We start from the raw sequence: 13981 nt of genomic DNA on the forward strand, positions 1-13981 counted from the left end.
TTTCACCTCATTTCAGTTTCTAAGTAAATATTATTTACAATAACTCTTTAAGGAATAAACCAAAAGATAGTTTTGTTTTAATAAATTATTTATTAGAACTGAAAATTGAAACAATTTTTAAAGCAAATATGTGTAAAAAGACTTCCATCTTTTTACAGTCTCCCACTGGAGCAAACAAAATAAGGGGAAAATAAATTAATAAACCCTACTTCTTTTGAAGGAATACAAACAGGAAAGGTGCACTAGCTTGACCTATTCTCCAAGCAGCCAAGATGACTATGAGCAAAGACAATCCAAAAGCCTAATAAAGTAAGGCTAAAAAGTAGGTTATAAGCTAGTGCGGTAGCTAGACAAGTAGCAGATGTCGTTTTTTTATTTTTTGCCCCCAAAAATACACAGTAGGCCCACCCTGAGTAGGGATGGGTATCGTTTAGGTTTTATCCGATACCAGTACCAAACTGGTACTTTTGAAACGGTGCTCGAACCGGTGCTTAAAGAATGGAGAACACAAACTTTGTCCAAAAACCTCTCATGTTTAGCTGTTTTTTTGTAAAAAGACAACAATGTTAGCCTTTTCTGCAGCTATAGGGGATTTATGGTATCACTCTTGGCTGGAAGCAGTGCTTAATCAATGGAAAAAACACAAACTTTCTCCAAAAATCTCTCATGTTTAGCTGTTTCCCACTTTTTCTTTGGTCATTTTAGCCTTTTTTGCCAGGGTGAAGGGAGCATCTGCCATCAAACAAGAAGACAGCCGCATGTAACTACGACGGTGTTTGCTAGTTCACCTTATGTGCATTAATTTAATAATGTGGTTAGCCTTCTCAACATAAATTACACACGAACAACTACTGACCCAGAGAAGAACAGCTGCTGCTGCCATCATCATCCGTCATCATTTCTGCTACACTGGCAGGGCTAGGGGCCAGGACTCTCCTCTTTGGGATTTTGGGGGATGTTGCCAACTCCGGGACCGATAACAGGCACCACACCCGCAGTAGATGTGCTCGATGTGAGGTCTCGCAGCAAGCTATCAAATACAGTGCATTTCTCTGCTTTTAAAAAAACGCTATGCGTCGCCAGGTGTTTCATCAGATTCGAGGTGTTACCTCCTTTGACAGTATCACCTTAAAGCACTTGTTGCAGGCTGCTGAGTTTGCATCTTTTGCTGTGGAGTACAGCCAGACTTTTGACCGCTTCGCCTTGGGCATTTTTAATCTGTAGCTCTGCTCTAAAAGAACGTACGTACCTGGACCCGCCTACTACGCTTGCAAAGGTAAAATGATTGGCTGGAATCCAAAGTGTATGACATCTCAGGAAAAAAAAGCACCGAAATAAAGCACCGAAATGTGCGCTGCTTTTCAGTCTGGTTACTACCGTTTATGTCAGAACCGGTGTCATCATGGCACCGGATACCGGTACCCATCCCTAACCCTGAGCGATGAAAAATTCATGGAGTTTGTGCTAACATTTGTAAAATCTAGTCTGTGATTTTCTCTTACTAACACAACATGCGCTTCCCTGACCGCAGGGCTCAGTGCACTTTTTGAAGGGGACAGAGCAAAACGGTTTGGAAAAAGCTCTAGTAGATACGCTCCTATAAAGTGGAATGCAGCACAATCAAAGCCGTAGATACATTCATTCTTGCATAGTTAGAGTAAAAGCAATAACCATTAGGATGAGTTAAGAATTCTCAGTCATCCTTCTCATAACTGATGGACATCAAGTTCACCAAGGTATCTGCTCTCCTGTAAAGTTCAGAAATGAGCCATGGTCCTTTTCAGTTAGCCCTCCAATCACAGACAACATGAAAGAAATACTGTCCTCGGGACTCAGTGGAGCCTGGAAAGAGATGGAGAGAACAGAAAAGCAAATGAAACACACGCTTCTGTCATGATCCCAGGTCTGTTCTCAGGGTATTTGTGTGTTTTGGAGTGTTATTCAAATTCATTCTTGTTTATTATAAGGTTAGGTCTCTCTTTGGGTCTCTTTTACAACCATCTACATTTTCAGGTTTCACGTCTTTTACTTAGCATTTTCAGTCTTTAGTTCACAGTTTGAGTTTCTATTTGTATTAGAGTTTGATTCCTCAGTGTCTCCCTCCATCTTATTGTCCTGAGTTAAGTTCACTCAGATTTACTTTTTAATTTTCTATTTTACTTCGCTAACCACACTCTTTGTGTATTGTTTCTAGTTTAACCTCCTCATTTACCTTGACTGTGCTCAGCTGTGTTTAGCTTCTCTTACGTTTCTGCTCTCCTCATTACTTCATGTTTATTTTTAGCCCCAGTTTGCCTGTGTTCTTTGTTGCATCATAATGTGTTTTAACCATCCATCCATCTATCCATCTTCTTCTGCTTATCTGGGGCTGGGTCGCAGGGGCAGCAGCCCAAGCAGAAAAGCCCAGACCTCCCTCTCCCCAGCCACCTCCTCCAGCTTGTCTGGGGGAATACCATGGCGTTCCCAGGCCAGCCGAGAGATAGAATCTCTCCAGCGTGTCCTGGATCTGCCCCGGGATACCCTGGCAACTGTTGCTTTTATTTTTGCGCGTTTTGTATTTTGTATTTTAGACACTTTTTTTTTTTTTTTTTTGTTAAACCAATAGGCTTTTGTCATTTTGGATCTGGACTTGATATAGTTACAAGCAGCAGCTTATATTTGAGTCCTTTTAATTACTATACCCCAGTCCATGACATGTTTACACACACACACACCATTCACCATTAACCGGGTGTTGGCCAGAGGGGCTGATGGCGCAATATGGCAGCCTCGCTTCTGTCAGTCTGCCCCAGGGCAGCTGTGGCTACAACCGTAGCTTGCCTCCACCAGTGTGTGAATGTGAGAGTGAATGAATAGTGGCATTGTAAAGCGCTTTGGGTGCCTTGAAAAGCGCTATATAAATCCAATCCATTATTATTATTATTATTATTATTTACGGTATATGTCACACTGGTACAGCCCGTTCATAAGTCCAATGCATTCTCTCTTTCTTCCTCATCGATTATGCATATCTTAAAGTCATTCAGAGCAGGCCCTTACCTCTGACCCCCCCATGTCAGTGCGTACCCAGCCGGGGTGTATAGCCATACAGAGAATCCCATCTGGTTCTAGGTCTACAGCCATGCAGCGACTAACCATGTTTAGTGCACTCTAAAATGACAAGCACAAACAGATTACCATGAAACACAAAGAAAATGAATTTCACCTTGACCCCTCTTTTCATACTCACATCACAGTACAGTTAACCCAAGTTAACTGATGTCCCTTAGCAGTCCGTTACTTTTTATTATGCAGTATTCTCTAATAACTCTTCTTTCCTTTAACCTGGAAGTTGCTGGGAGCTCCTGCTAGCTGCTAATAGCCAATAGTTACTGTTCTGAATGTTTTGTGCAACTCCACATTTTCCTCAATTGGTGGTTGAAAGTGCAAGGTGAACATGGTCCACACACCTATAACAGCAATATTAATGCAAAATACTCACAGCTTAAATAAACTGTAATTATTCTTTAAATCACAGTAACAATACCTTGGATGTCCTGTAGGGGTACCATTTGAAGTTGTTGGCCCTCTCACCCCAAGCGAGCTCCACAGAGCCCAGCAGTGAGGTCACGTTAATAACCGCTGCCCTCTGGATTCCCATTGTAGCTGAGCCTCCTGCCCCTCCTCTGGATGCTGCTTTTTTTAGAAGAGGCAGATAAGCCTGGCAGAAAAAAGAAGACACGCACATTATAGCTGGAAGCAGCAATAAAGTTACAGTTTATGAATGGTTTTAAATTATTTAAAAAACGATAAAATTTTAAGTTTTTATTTTAGTAGTTTAATATTTATATTTACATATGCTGTGTAACATGCTGATTATTATACTTGTAACATTTTAAATATGAACTTGTCAGACTGACACATTTCACACTGTATGTCTTTAGAGATGCTAGTGCTGTGCTGCCCTCTGGTGGCAGCATTTCCATGGAGTGGGCAAAAAGCCACAATTCTCCACACACACTTTTTCAATTCTCTCAAACTTTACTGATGCTACGGAAGTATTCTGCTTTTATTTAATTATTATTTTTTACTTTAAAAAAAAATCAAAACAAAAAAAGAAAAACAAAAATCAACAAGTTGAAGCAGAGATCAACGATGGGTCTCCAAAAAAAAAACTAATAATACAGTCAGACAGCTTCAAACTGCTTGATTCTCCACAAAGCAACTCTATTTAAAAACAAGAATTTTTAAGACAAATGAGAGCTACACCCTTTTAGGATTTTTATAGGTTAAAACAAGTTTTTCCTCAAATTAGTGATTAATCATTCAGTCATTAAAACTCTCTGGGACAAACAAAAAACAAACAAAGACCTAAGATGACATTTTCAGTTTTGTTACAATCTGAAGTGTAATTATCTCCCAAAGCCTGCAGAGAGGGCCGAGAAGCAGGCGTCTGCTCTAAAGTGTGTGATGTAGTGTTGATTTAAAACCACATTTACAACTTTGCAGACGGTGATTATAGAAGACGTCCGGGCAGCAATTTGGCCTTGCACAGTTGCAGAAAGGGTTCTTTAACAGAAGCAAACTGTGTGTCAGGAACAATCTGCCATGCTGCCATGCTTCTGATCAGTGCCTGAGTTTTACCAGCACAGGAGGGTTACTCTGTAGTCCACCCTAAAATCAGCGGCCAACAAAATAATTGACTTTTAATTAATATTTATGGCATTCAGTCTGCCCCAGGCAACAGGGTTTTGTTACTTCTGTCCATCAAGGTCGTGTCTTTATGTTGGCTTCCAGCACTGAGGAAATGAAACACTCATGGGTCCTGCTTGCAGCGACTGAGGAAAACAGAACGCTGCACTCTTTTCTTTTGGTTATTTCACTGTCTGATGATGTAAAATGTTCCAAATAAAACTTTTTTAGAGCTACTAAGTAGCTGATTCACAGCACAGAAGGTGGCAAGAGGCACACAATATATAAATGAAATTTACCTTAGTGATCATTAGAGGAGCCACAGTGTTGGTGTGGAAGTTTTCTATCATCATCTCGGCGGTAACAGAATGAAAGTCGGCCACCACTTTGATGCCCGCATTGTTGATCAGGCAGTTCAGACCTTCTTCTTGCACCAGCTTGCTCACCTCTTCTACAGACTTCTCTATGCTCTCCTGGTTCACTACGTCTAGTAAAGAGACATAAACTAATCAAAGCTGAATATAAAAAAAAATCATGCAACACTCGCAGCAACAAGAAATTGGGGGCAAAAGAATCATAAAAGGACAAGGTGATCATGAAATGTGGCTCAGATCTTAAATACAATGAATTGCATTAAGCCATGTGTTTGGCTGATTAGATATTTACAATAACAAGCAGTTCAACGGGTGTATCTAACAAAGTGGCCGATGGCCTGTCATAAAGACTGTGACTTTGTGTTTTAATTTTTTCCTAAATTTTTTCTGTTTGGTTTTAATTTTGTGTAGGAAAGCGTAGGGACCATTAGGGAGTTTTGTTTGTTATTTTTGGCACTGCTCACTGCTGAAGCAAATAAATGGCTGCTTAGCACTTTAAAAGATATTGTTGTTTATGTTCTTGCTTGGGTGGTGTGTGAGTGGGCCAACTTCTTGTTGCGTTCAATACTCGCCTAGACTAAGAACGTAACACTATACACAGAAAACAATGTTCTTCTCAGTCTTACCCAAAGTGATTATGTGGATGTTGGGATGCTTCTCCGCCAGTTCTTGAAGTTCCTGTAGGTCAAAAGCACAGTTGGATAGCGGTGAGGGAGGATGTCTTGATCCTGTTTATTTCTATGTTAACTGAGGGGTGTACTACAAACCAAGCTCACGATAGCCAGGGTCTGTTTGTGTTAGCTGCCTCAAGAAAACCTTACCAGCTATGACCAAAATTGGTTTCCAACTTTCTCTGGTAACAAAGGCTTTCTGATTCAGACACTGTGCATATTTTCTGATGCAAAAGACCAATTTCCAATTATTAGCGGCACTTACAGCAATGTGACAAATACACAGGTTGTTTATGCAAATTGCATTTCTTCCTCAGAAAATCCATAATCACACTCAGAGCATATTGTCAAGAAAAGTGAAAATGTATCAATTTCAAACCACCACCTTTGTGACATTTAAAATTCAGACTCAACATGACTTGCTAAATTATAAATCCTGCTTCATAGTACAGCCCTCTGGTGACCATCAGTGTTTGCCCAAAGGAGGAGAATAACTGGCCAGTGTACTTTTTTTCCTTACTTGAATGTCAACATGTTTGCCTTGTCAGTGGAGTGTTGTTTGAACATGTCACCTAAAAGAAATGTTGCTGTATTTTTAATGCTGCATAAAGACACAAAAGCTGCTGATAGGATAAGGATACAAAAGCAAAGTAACACAATGCGAGATCCCACCAGACTAGCTCTCTCTCACGCACAGATTCCACTATAACATACAGGCCAAAGTAATTTCCGATTATGTTACCCATGTATACTGAGATTGTTTTATATTAACAAACTCCAAAAATTTAGCTAAAAATAAAATAGAATTTAATTCATGTGGTAAGGACCCTACAATAAAATAAACAAAACCCCAACAATCAGAAGATGCCTTTTGGGCGTGCACTTAGCAACAGTGGGAAGGAAAAGCAGACTTTTAACAGGAAGACACCTCCAGCAGAAACGGGCCCAGGGACAGGGAGCCATCAGCCGTGACCATTTTGGGGTTAAAATTACCATGACATTCACGCCCATGATAGGTGTATGGAAACTTCTAGGATGATCTTTTACTCAAACACTTTAAACATGGATCAGCGCTGGCGGAAACAAGTCTTTATTTAGCCTTTATCCTACACATGACAATGTTTGAAATAATCTTAAATTTAACATATCTTTATTAAGAACATATTTTAATTTAAATTGTGGGTTTTTTAAAGAAAAGATCAATATAGTGTACATCACTTTTTTCTTATAGTTTTACTAAAATATGACATATTTTTCAATAAATACCTAACCTCTTCTTTTACTTTACGAATAAGTTGTAAAACTTATACGAAATGTTCATTTTTAGCGGGTTTTTTTTTAACCAAGTCATACTTTTTTGGAAGATATTTTTCTATTTCTATTTTTTTTAACGAAAGGGGGGAAATTATTCCGTTTCAGCGTGTTATATTCACGCGTCTGCACAGATGAGTCAAATACGCATGCGCCGACGGATTACTTAATTGAGACCAAAGCGACAGTCACTGAAATACGAAGAATCGCTGTTTGACTATTCTCGGGAGTTAACATACAAACTTGTATTATCCAAATAGCTGTCTTTGGAGTGGTCCATTAGCTTTATTCCATTATTGCTACGCCATCAATGCACACACCGAGTTTCGTGTTGGTGTTTACCTGTGCGTTACCAGGGTTTCTGCACGTGGCTATTATCTTTCCAGGTGAAAACTGTCCACTTGCCAGACTGTCCACTAACTGCAGCCCGAGGCCCCGGCTGGCTCCAGTAATCAGCACAGAGCCGCATTTTTTAAAATTCATAGCAGCACTCATGACGGACTGTATATGTCCCTGTGCGCGAGCTCTTAGATAATCTGCAGGCGTCACGCGACTCCTCCAGCAGGGGGAAGGCTTGCTCTACTGGGGCTTGCGCTTCTTCTTCTTCGTCTAGTTTCATTAAATTGCCATCCTTGTAAGTTTCATTACTGCCTCCTTCTGGTTTTAGTTTTTCATTGCAGCCCACTGTTGTCACATAATTGCTGCTGTTACTTCAATTGCTTAAAAAACGTAAATATGCAAAAAGTCACGCATGGCTCCACTCTCTTCTCTGCCCACAGTTTTTGGACACTGGATATTCCTCTAAACCTGTAAGTTACTGTAATTATTTGTAAACTTTTAATGACTGGCTATTTTCTACTCTACCCCAGTTCTTCAACATCACCTCAAATCAGCAGTTAGACAGCTGAAACATGGACACAGTTTGGTGTTCTGCCAGGACAATGATCTCAAACACAAATCAAAACCGGTTCATTCTCCGGTTCAGATCATTAACAAGCTCTCCCATGTAGTTTTGGGGAGATTCACCAACTTTCTCATGATCATTTTTATCCATGAGCCAAGATCTTTTGTAGGAGCTCCAGATCAAGGGCGACAGACAGCTTTGTGCAGGTCTACGATTTTGTTCCTGGTGTCCTCTGATGACAGCTCTTTGGTCTTGCCCATGGTGTAGGAGAGGGTGGAAAAGAAGAAATTGATTCTGTAGACAGGTGTGCTTTATACACATAACAAATTGAGATCAGGAATATCCTTAATTGATTAACTGACTGCAATCACTAATCTGTGGGAGCTAGAATTCTGTTTGGGTTGTAGGGGATCAAATACTTATTTCACGTATTGACATGCAAATCAATTTATAGCTTTGAGATTTTGGGTTGATGTTTTGTCTCTCTCCATTAAAATGAGATGATTTATTTCTTTGTAAGTGAGAAAACTTCCAAATTCAGCAGGGGCAACAAATAATTATTTCCTTCACTGTATGTAAATCTCTGGCAACTAAAAATGTGATGTTTTCCCTGAATTAATTCATGGCTGTAATGGTTGACAGTGCTAACAGTAACTCATTCCACAGAGTATTTCATTTTCTTCTGCTTTTCTACCCTATAATGGTAGCAGGAATGTATATAGCTTAACAGCACAAACACTCAAATAAGCTGATATTCTCCTGCAAATGCCTGCCTGCCTGCTTCAAGTCCTCTACCATAATCCCTGTCCCCAAGAAACCAAGGATCACTGAACTAAATGACTACAGACCTGTGGCTCTGACATCTGTGGTCATGAAGTCATTTGAGCGCCTGGTTCTCTCCTACCTCAAGACCCTCACGGCCCCCCTCCTGGACCCCCTCAGTTTGCATACAGAGCCAACAGGTCTGTAGATGACGCCATCAACATGGCTCTACACTTCATCCTGCAGCATCTGGACTCCCCAGGAACCTACGCCATAATCCTGTTTGTGGACTTCAGCTCTGCCTTCAACACCATCCTTCCAGACCATCTCCAAGGCAAGCTTTCCCAGATGAATGTGCCTGATCCCATCTGCCGGTGGATCACTGACTTCCTGACGGACAGGAAGCAGCATGTGAGGCTGGGAAAGAATGTCTCAGACTCCCGGACCATCAGCACCGGCTCCCCTCAGGGCTGTGTTCTTTCTCCTCTGCTCTTCTCCCTGTACACTAACTGCTGCACCTCCACCCACCAGTCTGTCAAGCTAATCAAGTTTGCAGATAACACCACCGTTATTGGACTCATCTCGGACGGGGATGAGTCTGCCTACAGGAGGGAGGTTGAACGTCTGGTGTCCTGGTGCAGCCACAACAACCTGGTGCTGAATGCCCAGAAGACAGTGGAGGTTATTGTGGACTTCAGGAAGCACACAGCCCCACTCCCCCCCATCATCCTGACTGACACCCTCATCACCTCTGTGGACTCATTCTGCTTCCTGGGTACCACCATCACCCAGGACCTTAAGTGGGAGCCCACCATCACCTCCGTCATAAAGAAAGCCCAGCAGAGGATGTACTTCCTGAGGCAGCTGAAGAAATTCAACCTGCCAACACGGACGATGATGCAATTCTACACTGCAATCATCGAGTCCATCCTCACCTCCTCCATCACCGTGTGGTACGCTGGAGCCACTATCAGGGACAAACAGAGACTGCAGCGTGTTGTGCGCTCTGCTGAGAAGGTGATTGGCTGCAGACTCCCATCTCTGCAGGACCTGTACACCTCCAGGACACTGGGGCGTGCAGCTCGGATCACAGCTGACCCTTCTCACTCTGGACACAGTTTGTTTGACCTGCTCCCCTCAGGCAGGAGGCTCCGGTCCATTCGCACCAGAACCTCTCGCCATAAGAACAGTTTCTTCCCCTCTGCTGTTGGACTCATGAACAATAACCATATGACTGTTCCCACCACTAACACATGACCCTACACTGTGTTCACTGCATCATTCCATGTTTGGCACTGATCACCACCTGCACTCATGTATATATCTATCTACTTAGCTCTTTTAATTCTTATTTTTATGTCTATTTAAGCGTTATATGACAGTATGTTTGCACTAAGCACCGCAGCAATTTCCTAATGTTGTAAACCTGCTCAACATTTGGCAATAAAACCCTTTCTGATTCTGATTCTGAAATGCCAGTGTGGCCACTGTGTACAATACCTGAGACTTTGACCAAGAATAACCTCACAAACAGAGCCTGGTAGTATTTGGAAAAATAAAATAGAGGCATCAACACTGCAGACAATGAAGTTAATAAAAAGGAGGTCTCGTTAACTTTCATTGCTTTGAAGCTCTGGATTGAACAGTTCCACAATTCACTGTGCAGAAAGCCCCAAACAGCTGTGTTTGCAGCAGAGTCATCTTTACTTAAGCAGCAAAGTGCATTTCTCAATGAAAGCTAATAATCCATAAGTTCAGGGATCATAGAGGAAAAACAAACAGAGTTCTGGGTTTTATTGAATAATTTTTAAGTTCAAAAAAGAGCAAGAATATTAAACTATGGAAATCAAGGTGCAGGAGTGGGGAGGAAATAAGAGTTTGTCCCAAGTCTCTGCTTTATTTTGATTGTTATAATAGACAGAAGTGCAGGTAATAGCATAAAATAATTAATGCTGGGTAAATGTTTTAGGAAAATGTATTGCAATCAGTCACTACCTTTTTGATCCACACATATCTAAAAAGCTTTGTATCTTCCCTGCGATCCTTTGCCTTCAGTTTTGCTCTGTGTAAGGGGAGTAGACTCACCCATTTATGGCACACAGGTTCTGTGTAATCAGTTCAAAGAACTTTGTTGCAGAAATCTGCTGGTTTCTTTTTCTGGCTTGTCATATTTTGGTGAAACTGGTCAAATTCTTTCCTGGTAAACTCACCTATAATATTTTAGTTTCATGACAGAAGTTTTACTATCACTAGTTTTTTTTTTTTTTTTAAACTCTTATAAGAATCACATTCTCATTTACATTTGGTTTGGTCACCTCTTTTCTTCTCATATTGATAAGACTGCTACACCTAAATGAAAACTTTTGGACATCATTTTTGTACTTGAACCACACACACCGGCAAAAAAACACCCAATAACCAAACATAACAATTGCCAAATTACTTCCACTTGGCAGAAGGGCTGTATTTCACCTATGTGCAGTGATAGAAACCCAAGAAAAGCCACATTCAGTGTCAGTAGAAACGATCTTATCCGGTTCATACTTTATAACCCATTACTGTACATTCAAAAATTAGAAAAATGTGCAACTTACCAAACACTTACATGTCTGCCTAGATTATAATAAATTATTTACAACAACACTGAAGCTAAAATGAAGATAAATTCGTTTTCTCTCAGAACTACCAACAGTTTTTCATTAGTTTGATGTGAAGCTGGGAGGGGAGGGAGGGAGAGCCTTCAGTTTTCAGGCCCCTCTTCTATGGAACCAGCTTCCAGTTTGGATTTGGGAGACAGACACTATCTCTACTTTTAAGATTAGGTGAAAACTTTTGTACTTTTGCTAAAGTATATTGTTAGAGCTGGATCAGGTGACCCTGAATCCTCCCTTAGTTATGCTGCAATAGGTGAAGGCTGCTGGGGGACTCCCATCATGCATTGAGTTTTTCCTTTTCACTCACCGTTCTCACTCACTATGTGTTAATAGACCTCTCTGCATTCAATCATACTTGTCATTGATCTCTCTCTCTTCCATCGCATGCCTCCTGTTTTCCTTCTCTCACTCCAACCGGTCGGAGCAGATGGCTCCGCCCCTCCCTGTGCCTGGTTCTGCCGGAGGTTTCTTCCTGTTAAAAGGGAGTTTTTCCTTCCCACTGTCGCCAAAGTGCTTGCTCATAGGGGGTCATATGATTGTTGGTTTTTTTCTCTGTATGTATTATTGTAGGGTCTACCTTACAATATAAAGCACCTTGAGCCGACCGTTGTTGTGATTTGGCGCTATATGAATAAAATTGAATTGAATTGAAGTTACCTACAGTACAATAACTAGTGCCTTTATAAAAGAAATAGTGACAAAGCAAAAAAAGACACTGCCTAGCATATGCATTAATTTGCTCTGATGAACATGCATTCACACTCGAATGCTTATTAAAGCCAGTAGCTGTTAATGTGTTTCCTTCTGCTTTCTCAAATTTACTGGAATCTACACAAGGTGAAAGGAGTACCATCTAGGAAGCTAATATTAATCACATTTAAGGGAATTTGATTCTACTGATGCAGTCATAATATATGATTAGATAGTCTGGCCCTCATGAATACTAAATTTATAAAGGGGACTTACTCTTTGCATTCATTTCGTTTTCAAATATTGAAGCTAAGATGGAGGCGCAGCGATAAGGGTGACAGCACAGCTGATGGAGCTTATGCAGTCACAGCACACAGATGGTTTCTCTGGCAGCTTCCTAAGTCCAGATTTTCTTAAAGCTTCTGGTGCTCGGGAGCGGCAGATACTCTGGGTCTGCTCCAGGGTCAGTTAATTTGGAATTTGGCTGCTATGCCTCCATTTACAGACACATTACTTTGGCACCAAGCGCACAGTGCAAGTGATGAGGTAGTGGTACAATGTGTGGTGCAGAGATTTGCTTGTGGAACTGGAGAGTGTTAAGTGGCTTGCCTAAGCACACACAATAGTGCTAAAGACAAGACAACAGCAAGTTAATAGCTTATATTGCAGTTGGTCTGCCTGGTAATCAGGGACAAAGCAGAGGGACATGCAGAACATGGTGTTTCCATTTTTCTGGTTCTACTGCAACTTTACACATTTACACACTCCAAGAAAAAAACTCTGGTAATGAATGACACAGTCCATGTCCACCAGAGTTGTATTACAGCTGCCTCTGAGCTATGCTGACTATATGAATGACCAGACAGTACTCTAATTATAGTTAGTGGACTTCAAATATTGAAAAATAAAAAATTTAGGACCACCCTCAAAACCCTCATCAGAAATGCATCAGAGTGTTTTAATTTCATTAAAAAAAAAAAGATGGCAAAGTGACACAAAGGCACTGGATGTGAATGTGATAACCTGGCCGTGTGGCTTTAGGGCCAATAGCTCAGTGCAAGGCTCTCTTTAAAGTTTTAGTCTTTAATATGTTCAAGAATCTGAGCATGAAAAGAAAAACCTTAATGTAGTCAAACTTTTCAACTCAATCTACAGTTTAATTCACCGTGAAATTTCTGACAAAAACACAGGTCAGGTATTTTGAATCATCCCATACAGGGGGCATTTATAACTCTTTTGAAAGCTCCGTGACATGCAGTGCTCAGGCTCTTTACTAAAGGCTCTTATATCTAAGAAGTATAGCAGCATGGCATAGGTTTGCAAAGTTGCATCTGACAACAGGACAAACAACGGGACGTCTGTAACAATGTCTTTGGACATTCAAGACCAAAATGGAGTGCAGCATGTCATGCAAAAAATCAGAAACAGCACAGAAGTATTCTAGAGGCGAATGTGAGATCATCTGTCCAACAGCTAAAGCTTGTCCAAAATTAGGTAATGCCTCAGGAAAATGATCCCAAGCAACACTGTAGAAAAGGGTGAACTCAAATTTCTTTACAATGATGTGAGAGATTGATAACATTATACAGAGAGCAATTACTTCAAGTTCTTGCTGCTAAATGTGGTTCTACTAATTACCAAATCATAAAGTCTACTTTCACATGACTGTATCGAATGAAATGTCAACATGTAAAAAGGGGCTGAACAGCATTAATTTCCAAGTTAACAACAGACACAGTGGGCTAAAGAGCTGCATATATTACAAATAAGGATTTGGTAGAAACAAAAAAACTAAAGCTAAAGTTGAAAATAAACAGAGCTAAAAAATATAAAATAAACGAACCTCTGAAACAGCCAAAAGCAATGATAACACGTGTATTTTCTATTCACAGATTATTTATAGTTTTGATTGATTGAGTTTTGCTTTTGATTAAAAACACATTT

At 40.6% G+C, this 13981-nt stretch overlaps 1 protein-coding gene across 1 annotated transcript; it reads right to left on the reverse strand.

Moving 5' to 3' along the window:
- Window positions 1–70: 70 nt before the first annotated feature.
- LOC146384292 (uncharacterized) lies at window positions 71–7604 on the reverse strand. Its single transcript, XM_084936226.1, has 6 exons — window positions 7370–7604; window positions 5672–5723; window positions 4971–5158; window positions 3527–3700; window positions 3040–3150; window positions 71–1842 (listed from the first exon to the last, which is right to left on the reverse strand). Exons 1-6 carry the CDS (start codon window positions 7520–7522, stop codon window positions 1729–1731), a joined length of 792 nt encoding a protein of 263 aa, XP_084792352.1. The 5' UTR covers window positions 7523–7604; the 3' UTR covers window positions 71–1728.
- Between the last annotated feature and the right edge of the window lie 6377 nt (window positions 7605–13981).

The sequence above is a fragment of the Perissodus microlepis genome, chromosome 7, assembly GCF_051167445.1.
Source record: "Perissodus microlepis isolate ML-2025 ecotype Zambia chromosome 7, ASM5116744v1, whole genome shotgun sequence".
NCBI classification, from domain to species: Eukaryota; Metazoa; Chordata; class Actinopteri; order Cichliformes; family Cichlidae; genus Perissodus; species Perissodus microlepis.

Coding starts and splice junctions, on each gene's coding strand:
- LOC146384292 (XM_084936226.1), bottom strand. CDS start 7,522: ATGAGTGCTGCTATGAATTTTAAAAAATGCGGCTCTGTGCTGATTACT. Junction 3,701..4,970: donor CTCCTCTAATGATCACTAAG/GTAAATTTCATT, acceptor TTTTTCTGCCAG/GCTTATCTGCCTCTTCTAAA. Junction 1,843..3,039: donor CTGACATGGGGGGGTCAGAG/GTAAGGGCCTGC, acceptor ATCTCTTTCCAG/GCTCCACTGAGTCCCGAGGA.